At 40.4% G+C, this 16647-nt stretch overlaps 1 protein-coding gene across 4 annotated transcripts in view; it reads left to right on the plus strand.

The window, feature by feature from the left end:
* The window catches only part of DDHD1 (DDHD domain containing 1), an 86877-nt gene extending 83391 nt beyond the window's left edge, over positions 1-3486 (plus strand). For all 4 annotated transcript variants that reach the window (XM_045810394.2, XM_045810393.2, XM_045810396.2 and 1 more), the window contains one exon: positions 785-3486. In XM_045810394.2, the coding sequence (XP_045666350.1) occupies positions 785-966 (182 nt within the window). In that variant the 3' untranslated portion in view covers positions 967-3486. The remainder of the gene's footprint in view (positions 1-784) is intronic.
* The last annotated feature ends 13161 nt before the right edge of the window (positions 3487-16647 follow it).

Here is a 16647-nt window from a genome sequence, read left to right on the forward strand (position 1 = left end):
AATGAATCCTCTGTAATTCTCTTTTAGCCTTGATTTTTCTCTAACAGGTATTGCAGGGTCTTACTGTGGGTTTTAGAAAAAGGCTTGACTGAATTCACTGAATTGTTTGAGGACAGCACTGTTATAAATGGAGTCCTTCCTCCCAAGGATCAGCACTGTTCCTCTGGTTTAACTGTCCCAGCCACCCAATGGATTCTTTATCGATCGTACATTTAGTGAGCACTTGTATGTCCCAGGCACATGTGAGGCCCTGCTGACTGCATGGCCACGTGGGGGGTCTAGGACTGCAAAAGTCACCACCAAGCGAGGTGATGGATAGGACCTCCCCAGGGAAGGAGCCTTTGAGTGACCTGTGCACCCCCACAGACATTATTGCATATGAGCCTGGCCTACAATTTTGCAGGAGGGCTGTTTTCCTTATTTTACAGATTAGGAACAAAAATTAAATAGGAAAGCTAAGATTTGAGCTCAATTTCTTTACTCCAAATATACCCCGTGATACCAAGTGAATTTTTTTGTTTTATTCCTTTATTATCCCATCTTGATCTGAGCATACAAAAGAAAGGACTCCACCAAATAGAATCCTGAGCTATTGAGGCTGTTTGGGGTGTTCTGTTTTTTGGGGGTTTTTTTCCCCCATAAGCTTAGAGTGGAAAGTCACTTAAGGAAAAAAAAGATAATTACGAGAATCACTTCTCTTAGCTAAATTTTTATTCTCATCTCTAGGTGAAGTCTGTATAGAACATATTGTAACCCTTACTCCTTTGTTTGACTTTCTTTCTAGTGGAATTGGATCACAGAATCGATTTTGAACTCAGAGAAGGACTCGTGGAGAGCCGCTACTGGTCAGCCGTTACATCACACACTGCCTATTGGTCCTCCTTGGATGTTGCCCTCTTTCTTTTAACCTTCATGTACAAACATGAGCACGACAATAATGCAAAACCCAATTTAGATCCAATCTGAACTCTGGAAGGACATTAGTGGCCCAAAACTGATTTCTTTCTGTTAAAATGTGTGTGTCAAGATATGGAGATTTCAGGTTTAAGTGTGTTTCAGTTTTGTTTAGGGCAAGAAGCATTTGAATTTAAAAGCACTTTATTTAAAAGACAAAAATATTTTTTCAGTCTGCAAGAAATTATTTACAGTTTTCATCATTTAATTATGAGTCTGACAGAACCCCCTGCAGAAAATCAAGCACGACCTGGAATTGAGTTTGGGTGAACTGTAAGGTTATAAATCACAATCTGATTTCTCCCAAGTATAAAGGCATTTGAGTTGAATCTAATGTATTAACCAAAATACGTTGTAAATCTAGAATGGCCAAGGTCCAGTGTAGTCTATGTGAAGATCCCAGGTGGTATCACTGTGGTACATTTCTGTGAAAGCTTCTATTTCCGCAGTTCCTTTGAAACAAGAGGATAACAGATTTCAAGTGTTTTGAATTTAACTTGCTTAGAGAAATTAATGCTAAAAAAAGAAACAATGTTTGAACTACTGTATTTATAATTTATTACCTCTAATGGCTTTATTTCAGTATATGAAACATGACATTTTTAAAATGTCTCCTTTGAACAATTTAAGAACCACCTTTGTTTTCTATAGCATTAAGACCCTTTTTTTCCTCAAAACTCCATCTTTGTACTCTTCAGATGAATATATAGACACTGTGGCATACTTTCGGTATTTTTTTCATTAAAAACTTGTGGTTTCACATAATTAACACTAGTTATTTTGAAAAAGAATGAACTTTTTATTATGTGACATGTACCTCAGAGAAAGCTAAAGTTTTCTAAATTTGACACAAAGTACTCCATCATGGCTACATTTCATTAACTTTATTGGACAATTAGTAAACAACTTTGGAGTAGTGAGTACTACAACTATTTTGAATATATAAACATCTGTGTGCCAAACAATTAACATATATAAAGGGATAGAGTGCCACTAACACATTTTACTTGTGAAGTGTTTAAGAAAACCTGGTCGAGACACAAGGCACATAGATCAGGATTCCAAGGCACTGGGAGAATTTTCCTCTGCTGTGATTGTCTCCACAGTGCTTTTCATCTGAGGAGCTCCAAGTTCTTTAAGATTCAGTCATCTATGTGGTAGCTCCTTGAGGTAAGTAAATGAGTGTTTTTCTCATGTTACGTGTTAATACACTAAGGCACCAAAACATTTTAAAGTGCCTTGAATTAGATGACCGAGCAAACAGAAGAGCTCAGATTGAGGCTAGCCTATAGTCTTTTATATGCTGTTCAGTGACCAGTAATTCACATGTGACCTCTTAGTAGTTTGCAAACAGTAATAATCACAGAAGTTGTAATGCGTAATTTGGAGAAGAGACTGTGAAGCCAGTATTTTACCCTGCTTTTCGAATATGTTCTGGGGTTCTGACGTACAGAGGAGAGTTACTTAGAGGGGACCATCTCTACCCCAACCAACCCTCACTTCCGAGTGGCTTCTACTAGGTTCCATCTAAGGTGCTGTCTTTGCTTATCTTGCAAGGATTTTCTTAGCTGCCCGTCGTCAGACTGGGAGCAGAGTTGGATCAGTTGAACATCTCACCTGCTCCTTTCTTGAACAAAGTAGTGGAATCCATAGGCTCACCTGTAGGTTTTCCTACAGCACCGTCAGTCCTCTTGTTTATTCTGGCCTTTCATTGAATTTGCACAGCAGAAAGCACTTCTTCGTGCTTAAAAAGATCCCAAGTCTCCACAACCAAATATGTGACTCCCCAAGAAATGCTTGCTATAAAAGGCTTTTGATGAAATCTTAGCAAAGCTGAAGCAATCTCTTTCAAATTTAGAGACTCCTGTGAACTCAGGTCATTTTCATACCCTGTTTTATTTTGTAAGTCTAATTTAGTTCTCAGGAAAATCAAACTCCTGTCTCATGCGACTGTGTCATTCAAGGTACTTGAGCTTATGTTGCTGTAGGTGGTGCGACACTCAAATGTTTACGAGCTTTAAGGGATTCATTCTTTACCACTAGAATGTGAAGAGCCCTTTTTACCTGAGAAGAGTAAAGTCTATCAAACCTTTTAATTTGCTATGGAATTAAAAAAAAAAAAGATACACCCATAGCTATAGCCTATTATCTGCTTCTCATTTTTGATGTTGAGGAAACAAAATCAAATTTAACCATATGGAGTTTATTTGAATTCTTGAAAAGAACAACACTTAAAACCCCCTTGGCAAAATGATATATTCTGGATTACTGAACAGGTGTTTTGTTTTCAATTCATTATTTCATTAATAGAGATGGTGATCTTGATTTGATAGTACTCTTCTTGTTTCCATGTTTCTGCATGTTATCATGGAATGTACTTGTATATACTCAAGTAATATACAGAGTATGTGTAATTCCAGCTTGATTTAGAAGCTAAGTCCGTTACTGAGTAACATTTTGCAACTTTATTCCAGCAAGTACTAAATTGGCCAAAAAGTTCTGTTTTTGATACCATTAAAATTTTATTCTCTATTTTGTGTACATGCTCTGATGATTCTTCTGAGTACTGGTCAGATCATTCAATTTTAACCCAGTTAGGGTCCCAGGAATTATCAAAACTTAGAATAAGGAGAATGTTTTGGATTAAATCTTACCTTATTTTTACTTTGAAACTAGCCTTTGCTAAAGCCTTTTGTTAGTTCATAACTTTATTTTCAGCAGCAATTATGTTTATGTTACAATCTATCATTACTGTATTATAAAGCATAATACACAGTGTACTGGAACTACCCCTTTATATGTGCAGCAGACCGTAAGAATCTAATCTTTTACTGCTTTCTATTAAATAGCATGTCAGCCTTTGGAAATTCTCACGCTGCACATGTTCTGGAGAAGCCTCCAGACAGTGACGTGTGAACATTCGTCCTCATTCTCTTCTCTCTATTGTTTCCTCATTGGGGGCTGAAGTACCCTGGTCTCCACGGCATTCACATACCATATGCCAGCTTTGCATTCCCCTGAAGAGTCGATGGGGAGAAGAAACCATCAGTGGTGTCCCAGTCAGTTCACCCTTCATTTCAGTGATGGCACCTGAGCCCCTTAAAGTAGAGCAGACCAGACCTAGAGATTTCACTGTAAGGCTTGCGGTGGAGGAAAAACAATTGAATGGCTTTCTTGTTAATTAGGTTGGTCGATATTTCTGCCTTCTCAGCTACTACAGTCGGACAATCGAGAAAGTTAATTTGAGTGTATGTCTTAAAAGTGTTTTTTTCAATATTCTTTTAAGTTTATTTAAGTCATTTCTATACCCAACATGGGGCTTGAACTCTTAATCCCGAGAGCAACAGTTGCATGCCCTTCTGACTGAGCCACCCAGGTGCCCCTATCTTAAAAGTATTTTTCAACAGTCTTGTCATGAAGATGGGGCTAAAAAAGAAATGGGTAACATTAAAGAAGGGTCAAGACAGAGCAAAAAAGAGGATATAGTAATCCTACACTGGTGAAAGAACTAGAATTTTACTAAACTCTCTGAGTGTTGGCTAGTCGACTTCTGTGGGTATTCTCAAGTTGTCTCTTATCCATATTCTCTCACCCCTGGGCCTCAAGCCTCTGCCGGGAATTGGATGGTACCCTGGCTGAATTTGAAACACATGCACTAAATATTTTTATAATTAGGTATGGTCAATGTGTATAGTTTCCTAATGTTTTATAAGAATTTACTTACATGAAAAACCTTTTGCTGTACCTACAAAGAGCAGATTTGGCAGGAGCACCCCTACTGGACTCTTAACTCTGTCCCCTCTAAGATGGGTCTAGGGAGCCCGTACAACCCACACTGTCCCCCTATATTCTCCTTTTGCATTAGTCAAGGGGAAAGGAAGTTGCAAGGAAATGCAGTATTGAGTTTAGAGCTGTGTACAGAATGGCAGAATACAGAATCGCATCTCAGTGTTCTCATTAAGTAAACGTGAGTGCTGTGATGGGAACAGCCCTGGTTATCTACATCCTGTTTTGGTCTTCAGTGGATGTTTGTGACGATATTCAAAGAATCCTAAAATCTCAGGGTTTATACAGGTTTTAGAGGTCATCTGGTCCAACCCTGTTTTAGTTTCATGTGAGCATTTAAATAGCATAAAGTCGTGAAAAATAAAGCCAGAGGCAGCATGTTAGGTTCAGCCCAAGAGACGCAATGAAAGGCTGACTGCACAGCGCAGAGGAGGGAAGCAGTGGTGCCGGTAAGGAAACATAACCACTAACGATAGAATTCTGAAGCTGGGAGGGGCAAAGAGATCAGCATTTTCCAAAGCATGTTTGGCAAATGTGAAGAGATGTTTTTTTCAGAAAATAAGTTTGGGAAATGCCAAATTTAAAAGAATCCTTTTTACAGCAGGACTTTGGGAGCCTTTGGTACCCTAAATGTAGTAAGACTGGATCTGGTACTGTGGGTGGTCAGGGAAGGAAAGTTTTTCAAATTTTATTTAACCAGACTTTCTTTTTTTTTAATTGGAATATACTTAGAGAAATGATCATCACATTTAATTACTCCATTTTACAGAGATCTGCCCCTTCCTGTGATTTCATTTGACAAGTGACCACTCCCACCCTGTAAGATCACATAACCAGCCAATGACAGAGTCCGAATTAGAACTTAGTCCCCACCACCACCACAGCCCCATCCCCACCCCCATTCCCAGCCACATCTTAGACCACACTGCCGCTTTCCTCCTCCTGCGAGATGGGGAACTCCTCAAGGGCAGAAACTGCCTCTCTCCATTTTTGTGCGTCCTCTGTGCCCCACCCACAGCCCTCTTGTGTAACCTGATGCTTTCTGCACTGCCCGCCCTTGATAAATGGCTCCAGGCTTGAGTTCCCCAGTTGGTCTCCTTTGTTTCCAAGACCCTTATGAAAGAGTGCCCCACCAGATAGGGACAGAGGGCCTTTCTTGTCTCAGTCTCAACATACTCAAGAAAAAGTAAAACAAAACAAAATTAAATAAATTAAGAAAAAAAAAGCTACACCAGAAACATTATTAGTTTTCCATTCTGGAGACAAATGCAGACTTGGTAGGGAGGTTGCACAGTGTGAAATAATGTTTGATATTCCTTTCACTCCCTTCCTTAGTGTTTGTATGTTGGCCTTTTATCAACTCATGACAAGCAGGTCCCTCCTAAAACTGTTCTAACATAAGTTAACTAATTGACGTTTTTTTTAATTTAAGTACTTCGGAAAATTTTTGCTGCTGCTGTGTGTGTGTGTGTGTGTGTGTGTGTGTGTGTGTGTGTGTGTGTGTGCATGCTGCTTTTCCCCCAAAATAATCTCTTGGCAGATAGCATGAACTTTTCCTCTGCCTTTGTGTTTGAATAAGGGTGGAAGCGTGCTTAGTATTGTCTCTCACCTTATGGTTTTTCATTTATTTGTAACAGGGTGCGACTTGCTTCCTCCCCACCCTACAGTTATCAGGATACTTTGGGAAGTCACTCTTTAGGAAGATTACGTCTGGTCTTCTGTTGGAGTAAGATGAAAAACAAGTGTATTAACTTCACCTTTAACGCTTTCTCCCGGGAAACAGAGTATCGATGAGTGTCACTCATACCTTCCCTTGACCACACCCACACACGGCACCTTCTCTGTTTGATCTCTGAAAAACCTTCAATTCCTGTGAGCTTTGTCATAGAAAAATATAACCAGTTGGTTCTGAGGCTGTCATCACAAATCCAAACTCTGCCAGTAAGAGTCTGGGGAGCTTTCTGCTTTCTGCCATTGGGTGCACTTCTCAGAAGCAGCCAGCTCTGTGACCCTCCCAAGACCCTTCCTTTGGCTTCTGTGACCTCTTCTGATGTTCGCCCGCTCTCCCTGACAGTACGAAACGCTGTCAGTGGCTGCCGGTAACAACTCTTAGAAGGTGGCCTTTTTCGTTTTCTTTTCTTTCCTCTCATTTTCAATAGTGAAGGTTAATTTTCTCAGAAACTTCAGTTTTTACTGAAGCATTATTCCCATTTTATCTCTGCAGTGATCCGCTTGGATGGCAAAAAAAAACCAGCCCTCGTTTTAGAAGTGTTCACTTCTCGTTTTCCCAGTTGGAGCTAGTGCAAGCACATTTAATCATTTCAAGGAAGTGAGGTGTGAATGTAGTTTGCTCCTGGGTTACACTATGCTCCTCCAGCTGAACGGACCCCTTCATTATCTCATTCCCCAGGAGCGGGCAGTTATGCTCTGTAGTAACAGCCTGGAAGAGGCGGCTGTTCTAAGCATTCTTAGGAACATAATCCTCCTGGTCCTATACAGTTCATGGTAACCTCCAAAAGTTTATGAAGAGGGAAAGATGTTAAAATCTACACATTCATGAGCCATGGCCACAATACCGCCTCCTACTAGGGGGGTTGGTGGCCACAGGGGCACACTGGCTCCTTCAAGAGCACATACAGAAAAAGATGGGCACGTTCAGATCTTGTACAGTGTAATCCATTCACAGCTTATCGATCCAAGATTCAAAAGATGACCCTGGTTCTCAAGCTTTCAGGCCAATTGGAATATGTGATAAGCGATAGAAAATTAACCCTGATAACCCACACAGATTAGCCACCAACCGGTAGTAATTTCTGTTTGCTATCCCCCCCTCTTTGGTTGGTGCCAGAGTGACTGAAAAGGAGTTGCTTTAGGTGTATTTTGTAAGAATCCAGGAATTTCGGTGCTGGACAAAAACAATTCCCTCATGGCGTGTCGACCTTAGGTTGGGAAACAAGCAGCCAGGATGTCGGGGCTACCTTCTTGAGGTGAGACTGTGTGGACTGGAGAAAGAAAAGGCAAACGGGACTGGAAGAAGTCCAGGGTCATGAGAGCCCGACAGCTTAGACGTTGCCGAAGACTTAGCCCAGAGGCTGTTTCTGAGAAAGGAGGAGTAGAGCAACCTAGGTCTGATCACAACATTCCTTCATCTGAGCCCTTTGACAACTCCCGTTTATCCGTGGCTATCAGCTCCCCATGACCTAGCCCAACCTAACTCTCCTGCCTGATCTCCCACTGCCGAGCGCTGGCAATCAAATTTCTGTCACGGCAAACTGTATCCCGTTTGCCTGTGGGCGCATGCATTTTAGTTATTGTCGTGGTTACCTGTTGTTTTTGTCTGCCTAACACCTTATTTCTCCTCTTTTGGGGTGCTCTCCTCTCCATCTTCTTAGGAAGCAAACCGTCCTAGCCCTGCCCACTCGGTATGGTTCTAGTAGAGCTGCCAATCCTACAAAAGTCTTGCAACTTTTCCTATCTCTGCTCAAAAGTATTTTCTGTTTGTATGAGTCCCTATTAACACAGCTCTGTCATAGCACTCTCTGTACCGTGGCCAGGTGACGGGTATACTTCCTCCTCAATGAACTGTGGTGATTAGCCTGGAGATAGGCACGTGACCCAAACTAGACTGACCAGAGGCTTCCCATGGGATCTTACTTGCTGGCCCTGAAATGAAGATAGCCTTCTATGGCTATTAAATACAATCCAGTGTGATGCGAGCATGGAGCGATCTGTGACCAAACTCCACTCCCTCCGCTGCAACATGGATTTTGTCTGTCTGCTATGGGAGAAAAGGAAGCATACACACATAAGCAGGGTCAAGAGTTCTGGGAGAGCTGAAGCAAGTACCACCCCCAGATTTCCCAGTTACACTTCCCTTGTATTTGGGTAAGCTATTTTGAGATGGGTTTCTATCTCTTGGAAACAGAAGAGTCCAAACTTATAATCACTTGGCCAAAAATAACCTCCACATCCCTAATGGAAATTCTCTCTTTGAGGACAATGTCTTGTGAAACCTTTCCTCAATCCTCTGGTTGAAATTAATTACTGTGTGTGAGCACAAGGTCTTAGTCTTTTTGGACTGCTATAGCAAAAATAGCATAACCAGGATGCCTTATAAACATTTCTCACCATTCTGGAAGCTAAGAAGTCCAGGCTCATGACACCAGCAGATCCGGTGTCTAGTGAGGGCTTGTTCCTCATGGACAGCTCTCTTCTCACCGTACCCTCGTAAGGGCTCTCTGGGATCTCTTTTATAAGGGCACTAATCCCATTCATGAGGGCTCCACCCTTTGACCTAACCTGTTCCCAAAGGCCGCACCTCTAAACTCTCTGGAGGGAGGTCTCAGCATATGAATTTGGGGGAGACACATGTTCGGTCCATAGCACTGCCCATGATAGCGTATACCTCAATAGTTACACTGGTTTCATTCTGCCTTGATTTGGGGTTTGATTACACATCTCTTTGCCTTCTTTGCAAGTTCTTTAAAGTTAGCATACCTCAATCATATTGGACCCTCCCCAGGGCACCATATCATAGGTGCTTAAATGTTTTGAATTATGTCTACACTGGTACTATGTGCCAAGCTCTATTCTAAGAACTAAGAATAACAATGAATTTTAAAATACAAAAATTCATGCTTTCATGGAGTTCACATTCTAGTAGGAAAGTTATTTTATCAAAATCCGTGGGAACTGCTGAATTGGGAAAAGCCTTGAGGAAAGACCCTACCTGGAACTAAGAGGCTCAGACAAAAGGGACCTTGCTTTTTCCACAACCCAAGAAAGCAAAATGAATAGTTCTTAGGGTGTGACAGAAGTGTATGTCAGGCCGAAGTTGAAAATAGAACCTGAGCATACTATTTTAAAAAATGGTTGTATTAACCTGTGCCAAACAAAAATGGCCAGCTAGATGTAATTATAGGCACTCCCCAGCTTGTGCCCCACGGTAACTCGGTGACAGTTTCCTACAGAGACCAGGAACTGTTTCCTTCCCTAAACATAACAGTGTATGTTCACATCTCTCTTCCTTTGTACTTGCCATCCCCTCACCCTGGAATGTGTTCTCTCTTTTTTTCCCATTTATTTATTTATTTTTTAAGATTTTATTTATTTATTCGACAGAGATAGAGACAGCCAGTGAGAGAGGGAACACAGCAGGGGAGTGGGAGAGGAAGAAGCAGGCTCATAGCGGAGGAGCCTGATGTGGGACTCGATCCCATGACACTGGGATCAGCCCTGAGCCGAAGGCAGATGCTTAACCGCTGTGCTACCCAGGCGCCCCTTTTTTTCCCATTTATTGAACTGTTACTTATTTTGAAGACAGTAATCACTGAATTCATGATAGGAGGAAAAAAATCCCCAGTGTTTTCCCAGTTCGTTCCAGCTGCAGACTGTTTCTTTCTCTACCAGACGGTAATTTATGATTTACCCCCACAGTAACTAAAACACAGTGGAAGGGAAAACAAAGGGGAAGAAGATGGAGTTCGTGAGAAATGGTAGTTGGTCAATTAATCTGTTTTTGTGAGGGACTAGAAGATTTTGCTTTAGTGTTTATAAAGAAGGGAATATACTCCCAAGTTTCAAATAACTATTAACTTTGGGACTATAACTTTTGGGGGAGCCAAAGTTTGTACCTATGTTTAAATGCACCCCAAGGTCAATCCTTACACAAAACTTTCCCTCTGATGGTTGCCTGAGCACATGTACTAACGATGCCTTCTGTGGGGAAAGGGTACCACTGCCCAGAGAAAGGGAGGGACTGGTCTGGAAGAGAAGCATTCCCACAGGTAGGGCCAGTAGAAAGTTCTCAGGCAATGGGAACAACTGGGGCGCCTTGTTGGGGGTCTGAGCTGGTGCCTCATCGTAATGCCGAATTGGAAAACACCCGTTTCTGACCCACTAAAGCCTGGGAAGTTTTCTCATCTAGATCTGTGGTCGTAAAGATTTGCTATCACCACCTGTTTCAAAGTTTTCTCTGCTCATTTTCCCCCCTCAACTGTACAAAGACTTAAGGATATGTCTATATCCAGGGGTGTGGAAGCTTACAACATGCCAAGTTTATTAAATCTTCACTTGAGTGGCTTTTATATAAAATCATTGTTAACATCTACCTGGCGCCATTCTAGATGCTTTAGATGTATTCCTTCATTTAATGTTCACGATTCTATGAGGTAAACGCTGTTGTTAGACCTTATTTTTCCACAAGGAAACCAAGACACAAAGGTTTAGGTGACCAGTCCCTGGTCACATAGCCACAGGATGGTGGTGGTGGAGCCGCGTTGTGGAGATGCTTAAACCTGTGCTCTGCTGCCATGCCCAGCATGATGTGTGGGAGAATGTTCCAGATGGGCCTCAAAACAGGACTCCACAAAAATATCTATAGGAAAAGGCCTGGGAATCGTGACTCAGTCAAAATTCTAGCTTACTCCCCTGCTTGTGGTCTTGATTGCTGGTAAAATTAACCACAGTGCTTGCAAGGGGAGTAGAAAAGAGCATATTTCACAAGAAAAATAAACCAGGGTGATCGCATCGTACTTTGCCTTCTTCGGGGCTGTAAGCAGGAAGGCTGATGACTTGACAAGTGAGTTGTTCAGTGAGTATAATCTTACCTGTATTTCTTTCAATACATACAAAAGCTAAATATTCTTACCTAGGAATACAATCATCCTTTGAATGGTCAATCCAGACACCCTAGGTTTAAGCAAGCTGAAAATAACCTGTATTGTAATTTGTCATAATCATCCTGGAACCACAGTTTTAATGGTGTTAAGTTTTTTCCAGAATTCAGACCCTGAAATCTTTCAGTTATACAGGATATGTACCAACAGTCCTGCTCGACAAGATTTGGATTGAGTACTTTCTCACAGGACCTAAGAACTCCATAATGAGTTTGTTGTTTTGTTTTACCCTTGAATTGTTGTTTCCTGTTCTCTTTCTGTAGTGAGTAATGTTTATATATATAGACACTCAGGTTCTTAGCTATACAGAGGTCCCTAAAAGTCCATAAATCCTTAATGAAAAATTGTTACTAAAAGGAACTAGAGGGGGGCACCTGCGTGCTCAGTCGTTGAGCATCTGGCTTTGGCTCAGGTCATGATCTCGGGGTCCTGGAATCAAGCCCTGGTCAGACTCTGCTCAGCGGGGAGTCTGCTTCTCCCTCTCCTTCAGCGCTTTCCTCTGCTCATGTGCGTACGCGCGCTCTCTCTCTCTCCCTCTCCCTCAAATAAATAGATAACATATTTTTTAAAAAAAATAAAAAATAAATAAAAGGAACTAGAGGGGCACCTGGCTGGCTTGGTCAGAAGAGCATGTGACTCTTGATCTTGGGGTCATGAATTCAAGCTCCATGTTGGGTGTAGAGGTTACTTAAAAATAAAATCTTTAAAAAAAAAAAGAAAAGGAATTGCCTTGAGCTTAAATCATGTTTTACATTCTCTGAGAGGCTTGAAAGACTACCTGAAATTTGTTGAGTCCTGTAACCACAGAATTTAATAATACTTATGGCAAATTTCAAGATTCAGGAGCACAGTCATGTTTGTGAAAGCATTCCTTATATGACTTGGTGGAGATAAATTCTATGAATCTAAGGAGAATCATGAAATTTGTATTATGTTATTTTCCTAGACTTGTAAATACTTTCCTAACTTCATATGCCATATGCCTCATTTACCATAACAATTTCCTTTGGTTGCCGATTCTGCCTTACCGTTTATTAATTTCTCGTGTCTAAATAGTTCATATTTATAGCCTAAGGTGTTGCCATGATAACGGGAATAAAAGGCAAGTGATACATGACATCATCACATCATCGCCATTCCCGTTCAGAGAGGTCTAATCTTCTGATTTGGGCAACACTCTTACTGCTTAGCAAACCAATGAATCGTCTAATTAAACAGCTACCCCATTAATCACTCCATCTTTATACTTCCATTAGCTAGATTTTACAACCTGGTCTCTGCCTTGATAATTAAATATTTCATCATCCGTATACCTTTAAATTCATTGCTGAAAACTTGCCCCATGTTTTTGCTGTTAGCCTTTGTCCTACTCTTTGGTATGTCACTAAACAGGCTGAGCATTCAGTAAACTATGTTATTCAGATTCTTGCATAACATTCTAGTTTAGAACACAGTAGTCGTTTTGTTTCAGACGGCCAAGCTAAAGAATGTTCTCATTTATGTGGTGGCAAGTAATCTCAGACGTTATCTAGGTATGTATATCATACTACTATACATTTTTAAAATATTTTACATAAGTCAGCTCGTAATTATACATGGCATTGAGGAGAATAGTGCTGACTGAAACAAAATGATGGAAACGATAATTGTTTTGGAAATTAATCCAAAAATACACTCGGATATACGTCAACACGTGCTTGTATCTTAAGTAATTCAGTAACTCATGCAGGCTCTTTGTCAGCTCTCCCCATGTTAACCGAGCCAGGGTGACGGTAGGACGTGCTGCAGATAATCAACTGTTTATCGAGTCTTGGCTGAACTTTACTAAGTGGCCATTTGTCAAAAGTGGCATTAAAGATAGCTTTTTTAATCCATTAGATATTTATTTAAGGACTTGAAGATCCTCCAGCTGGAACACCAGTGTGCCCAGGTATGTAACTCAATATTCACAAGAGAACCTTTTCTCTCAAGATCTTTGCCTTCCATAATCAATCCACAAGCTGCCCTTCCTATTTGCACCCTTGCAACTGAGCACCGGGTCAATAAAGGACTTACTTACAGCTGCAGTATGTCTAAAAATTATACTCCAAAAAACCTTGGGCAGACAAATGCCATTGATCCCAATGTCACATTCAGGAAGTCACTGATCCAAGTACCATATTCAGCAAATTCCCAGGCATGACCAAACTTGCTAGAAAACCCAAAAAGGGAAATCTGGGAAGTAGGCCAAGATCCTGGGTGTCATTGTGCAGCATCCAAGCCAACTCTGGTTTCAAAATTCTTGTGAAATTGTTACTCCATGATAGGAATGCATTCTGTGCTTGGCCACTGATCATCGCACAAAAAATACATTGCAGAATTGTTCCTGCACATTGCTGGTTTTTCACAATAGGAAAATGTAATCCTTGGTAGAAGAGTTATTTTGTTTTTGAATTTCTGTAAAATATACTGGTGGTGAGGCATTAGGAAATAGTAGGTATAAAACTGGATTAGGACTTTTTATCATATGGAATCTTGGGCTACACCCTTATCTTCTGTCTTCCCTGCTGTTTCCCAAGATGCTGTGAAGAATTAATAAGAAAATATTTCGTTTAAGACATTCTTGTGAGCTTCAGGAAGACATGACTCAAAAGATACTGGTAAGAAATGGTAAGCCTGCAATGATAAACCTTAAAAAGTAGTAGCATCTCTAAATAATTTATTCCTGAAATGCAATCTCAGTAAAAATGAGCAGGGTTTTCTTTTTGAAGCAAAACAAACTTATTTCTCAAATTCATGGAGAAAAAATAAAAACAGCCAGGAAATTTCTTGGGAAAGAAAAGCAATAAGGGTGGTTAAACCCTACTCTAAAGTAAAACATACTCCGAAGCTACTGTGATCAAAACTGTAGTAATAGTGTCTGAAGAGATAAGAGAGACCAATGAAATAAACCAGAAAGCCCAGAAATGCATCAAATAAATTCAGTATATGGTAAAAACACATTTTGAATCATTCAGTGAGAAGAGTCTAAAAGTCTGAGATACACTTTTCACCTATAAGATCGACAGCAAAAAAAAAAAAAGTGAAAAAAGGAAAATAATTTTAAAAAATTAACGTGTTCTGATGGTCAGGGTACTAGCAAACAGGTATCTTCAAATATTTGGCAGTGGAAGCATGAATAGGCACAACCCCTTCGGAGAGCAATTTGAAAATAGCTCTCAAAATTAAGACTGCTCATACCCTTTAACTCAGCAATTTGCTTTTACTCATTTACCCTTCAAATATTCTCTTATATGCAAAATGACCTACATATAAAGTAATTCATTGCAGAAATGTTGGTGAGAACTAAAAATTAGAAGCAATGTGAGCGTCCATTGATTTGGATTAGTTCAATAAATGATGATAACTTCACAAAGTGGAATGACGAACGACTTAAAGATAAGTCAATCCTGTTTGCACAGATATGGAACGGTCCCCAAGCTACATGGCTAAGTGAAAACCAAACTGCCGAGCAATGTGTAGAGAACGTGGAATGGGGACTGTGGAGGGTACAGAATGTGTACTTGGGGGGAAGGGGACAGTACATCTTTCAGATAAGAAACTAGTCCCATGGTTTCCTCTGCAAAAGAGAGTAAGTGAGGGACAGAGCCGGAGAGACTCATTTTTAGCTATATGTAGTCTTTTGTGTCTTTTGACTTTTTAATTGTATCCATAAATTACTGACCTGAAAGTGTGGAGCTTTTTATTTTTTAAGAAATAACAACAGTGTAACACTGGTAGCGGAAATAAAATAATAAGAAAAATATCCTCTGATAAATTTACATACCACAGTCTAACTACCATAGAATGTAAATGTTTCTCATTCTTTTCAGGGTATTGAACAATATGGATATGATTATTATCCCAGAGGTGGACATTGGAAGATTTAGAATGCAGGAAACAGGAAGGAAATGTCTTACCCAGACATTTAGAGGAATAAAGGGTCAGAATCTCTTAAAAGGACAGTTTGTCTGTGTTCTGAAAGAGCTTCAGTAACTAAGTGATGGCCCAGACATGGCTTTAAGTCAGCCTAATAACTTAATAACTTTAAAAATCATAAGGCTCGCGCATGAATCCTGGTCCAAACATCTTAGGAATAGTATTTAAATATGCTCAATGGAACTTAGATTGAGCACTTTCTCTCAGGACCTGGGAACTCCATAAATGAAGTTTTGTACGGTTTTACCTTTGGACTGTTTCTTGTTTCTTTTATGTAGTGACTAATGTTAGGCAAGGGGGAGAGTGTAACTCAGATGGCTATGAAATCTGGTCCCTTCTCTGATGGAGAAGAAGCAAATTATGTAAGACCAAAACGGACTCTAGCCTCTTCTGCCTTCTAAGGACAACAGAATAGTAGCTCCTACCAGTAAGGAAATATCAGCCCCCTACTTCACACAGAGGCCAAAAAGAAAAGTCTTTGCTAGCCCTGTTACTGCTGGCAGGCTCAACGTTCACATTTGCTTAGACGAGCTGTTGTTTTGCAAAACATACCAAGGAGTTTTGGGATATGCAAAGGCAAGCCTGGAAAAGATCAAAATAGTCTGCATGTGAAGAGAGCTGAACTGATGCATAAAGAGCCCCAAGAGCCCTGGTAAATTTCAGGTGAGACTATGCGAAGAGGGTGTCAAAGGCAAAAGGAAACCAAGCCAACTTCTGTAAATTCTGCTCCATCTATAAAAGCAATGCACAATACTGATAGCACATGGTTAGGCAAACCAGTAGATAAATTAATTCTCCAAATCCCAAGGGGATTGGAAAATACATAAATTGCCCAGATTTCCTTAAGGAAGAACATAGGAGCTCAAGCTAATTTCCTTTGAATTTCAAAGGAGAGGGTAATCCAGCTGACATCTGGGTTCTACCTTCTCCTCCTCCACTCAAGCCCTGCCCAGTGAGATTGTGAAATAGGCCAATACACTGATTACATCAAGAGCATTAAGCAGGCAAAAGGGGAGTACTTGGAATTCCCCACTCCTTCCTCTAAGAAGAGAGTTTCGGAGGTTTCACCTAACCCAATCTCCAGCTCTTCATCAGGAAATTAGACTTTTTAAGACCTCTCATGTCTCTTGAGATCTTTAAAATATTTGCTTACTCCAAAGAACTCCCTAATATCTTCCTAAGGATTTACTCATAGAAATATTTCCGTGGTCTTTTCGAATATTCTCATAGATTCGTTTGTTACCATTTAAATCTGTTGATCTAACTCAAATTT

This window comes from Ursus americanus, chromosome 26 (genome assembly GCF_024610735.1).
Source record: "Ursus americanus isolate L20-20 chromosome 26, mUrsAme1.1.p, whole genome shotgun sequence".
NCBI classification, from domain to species: domain Eukaryota; kingdom Metazoa; phylum Chordata; class Mammalia; order Carnivora; family Ursidae; genus Ursus; species Ursus americanus.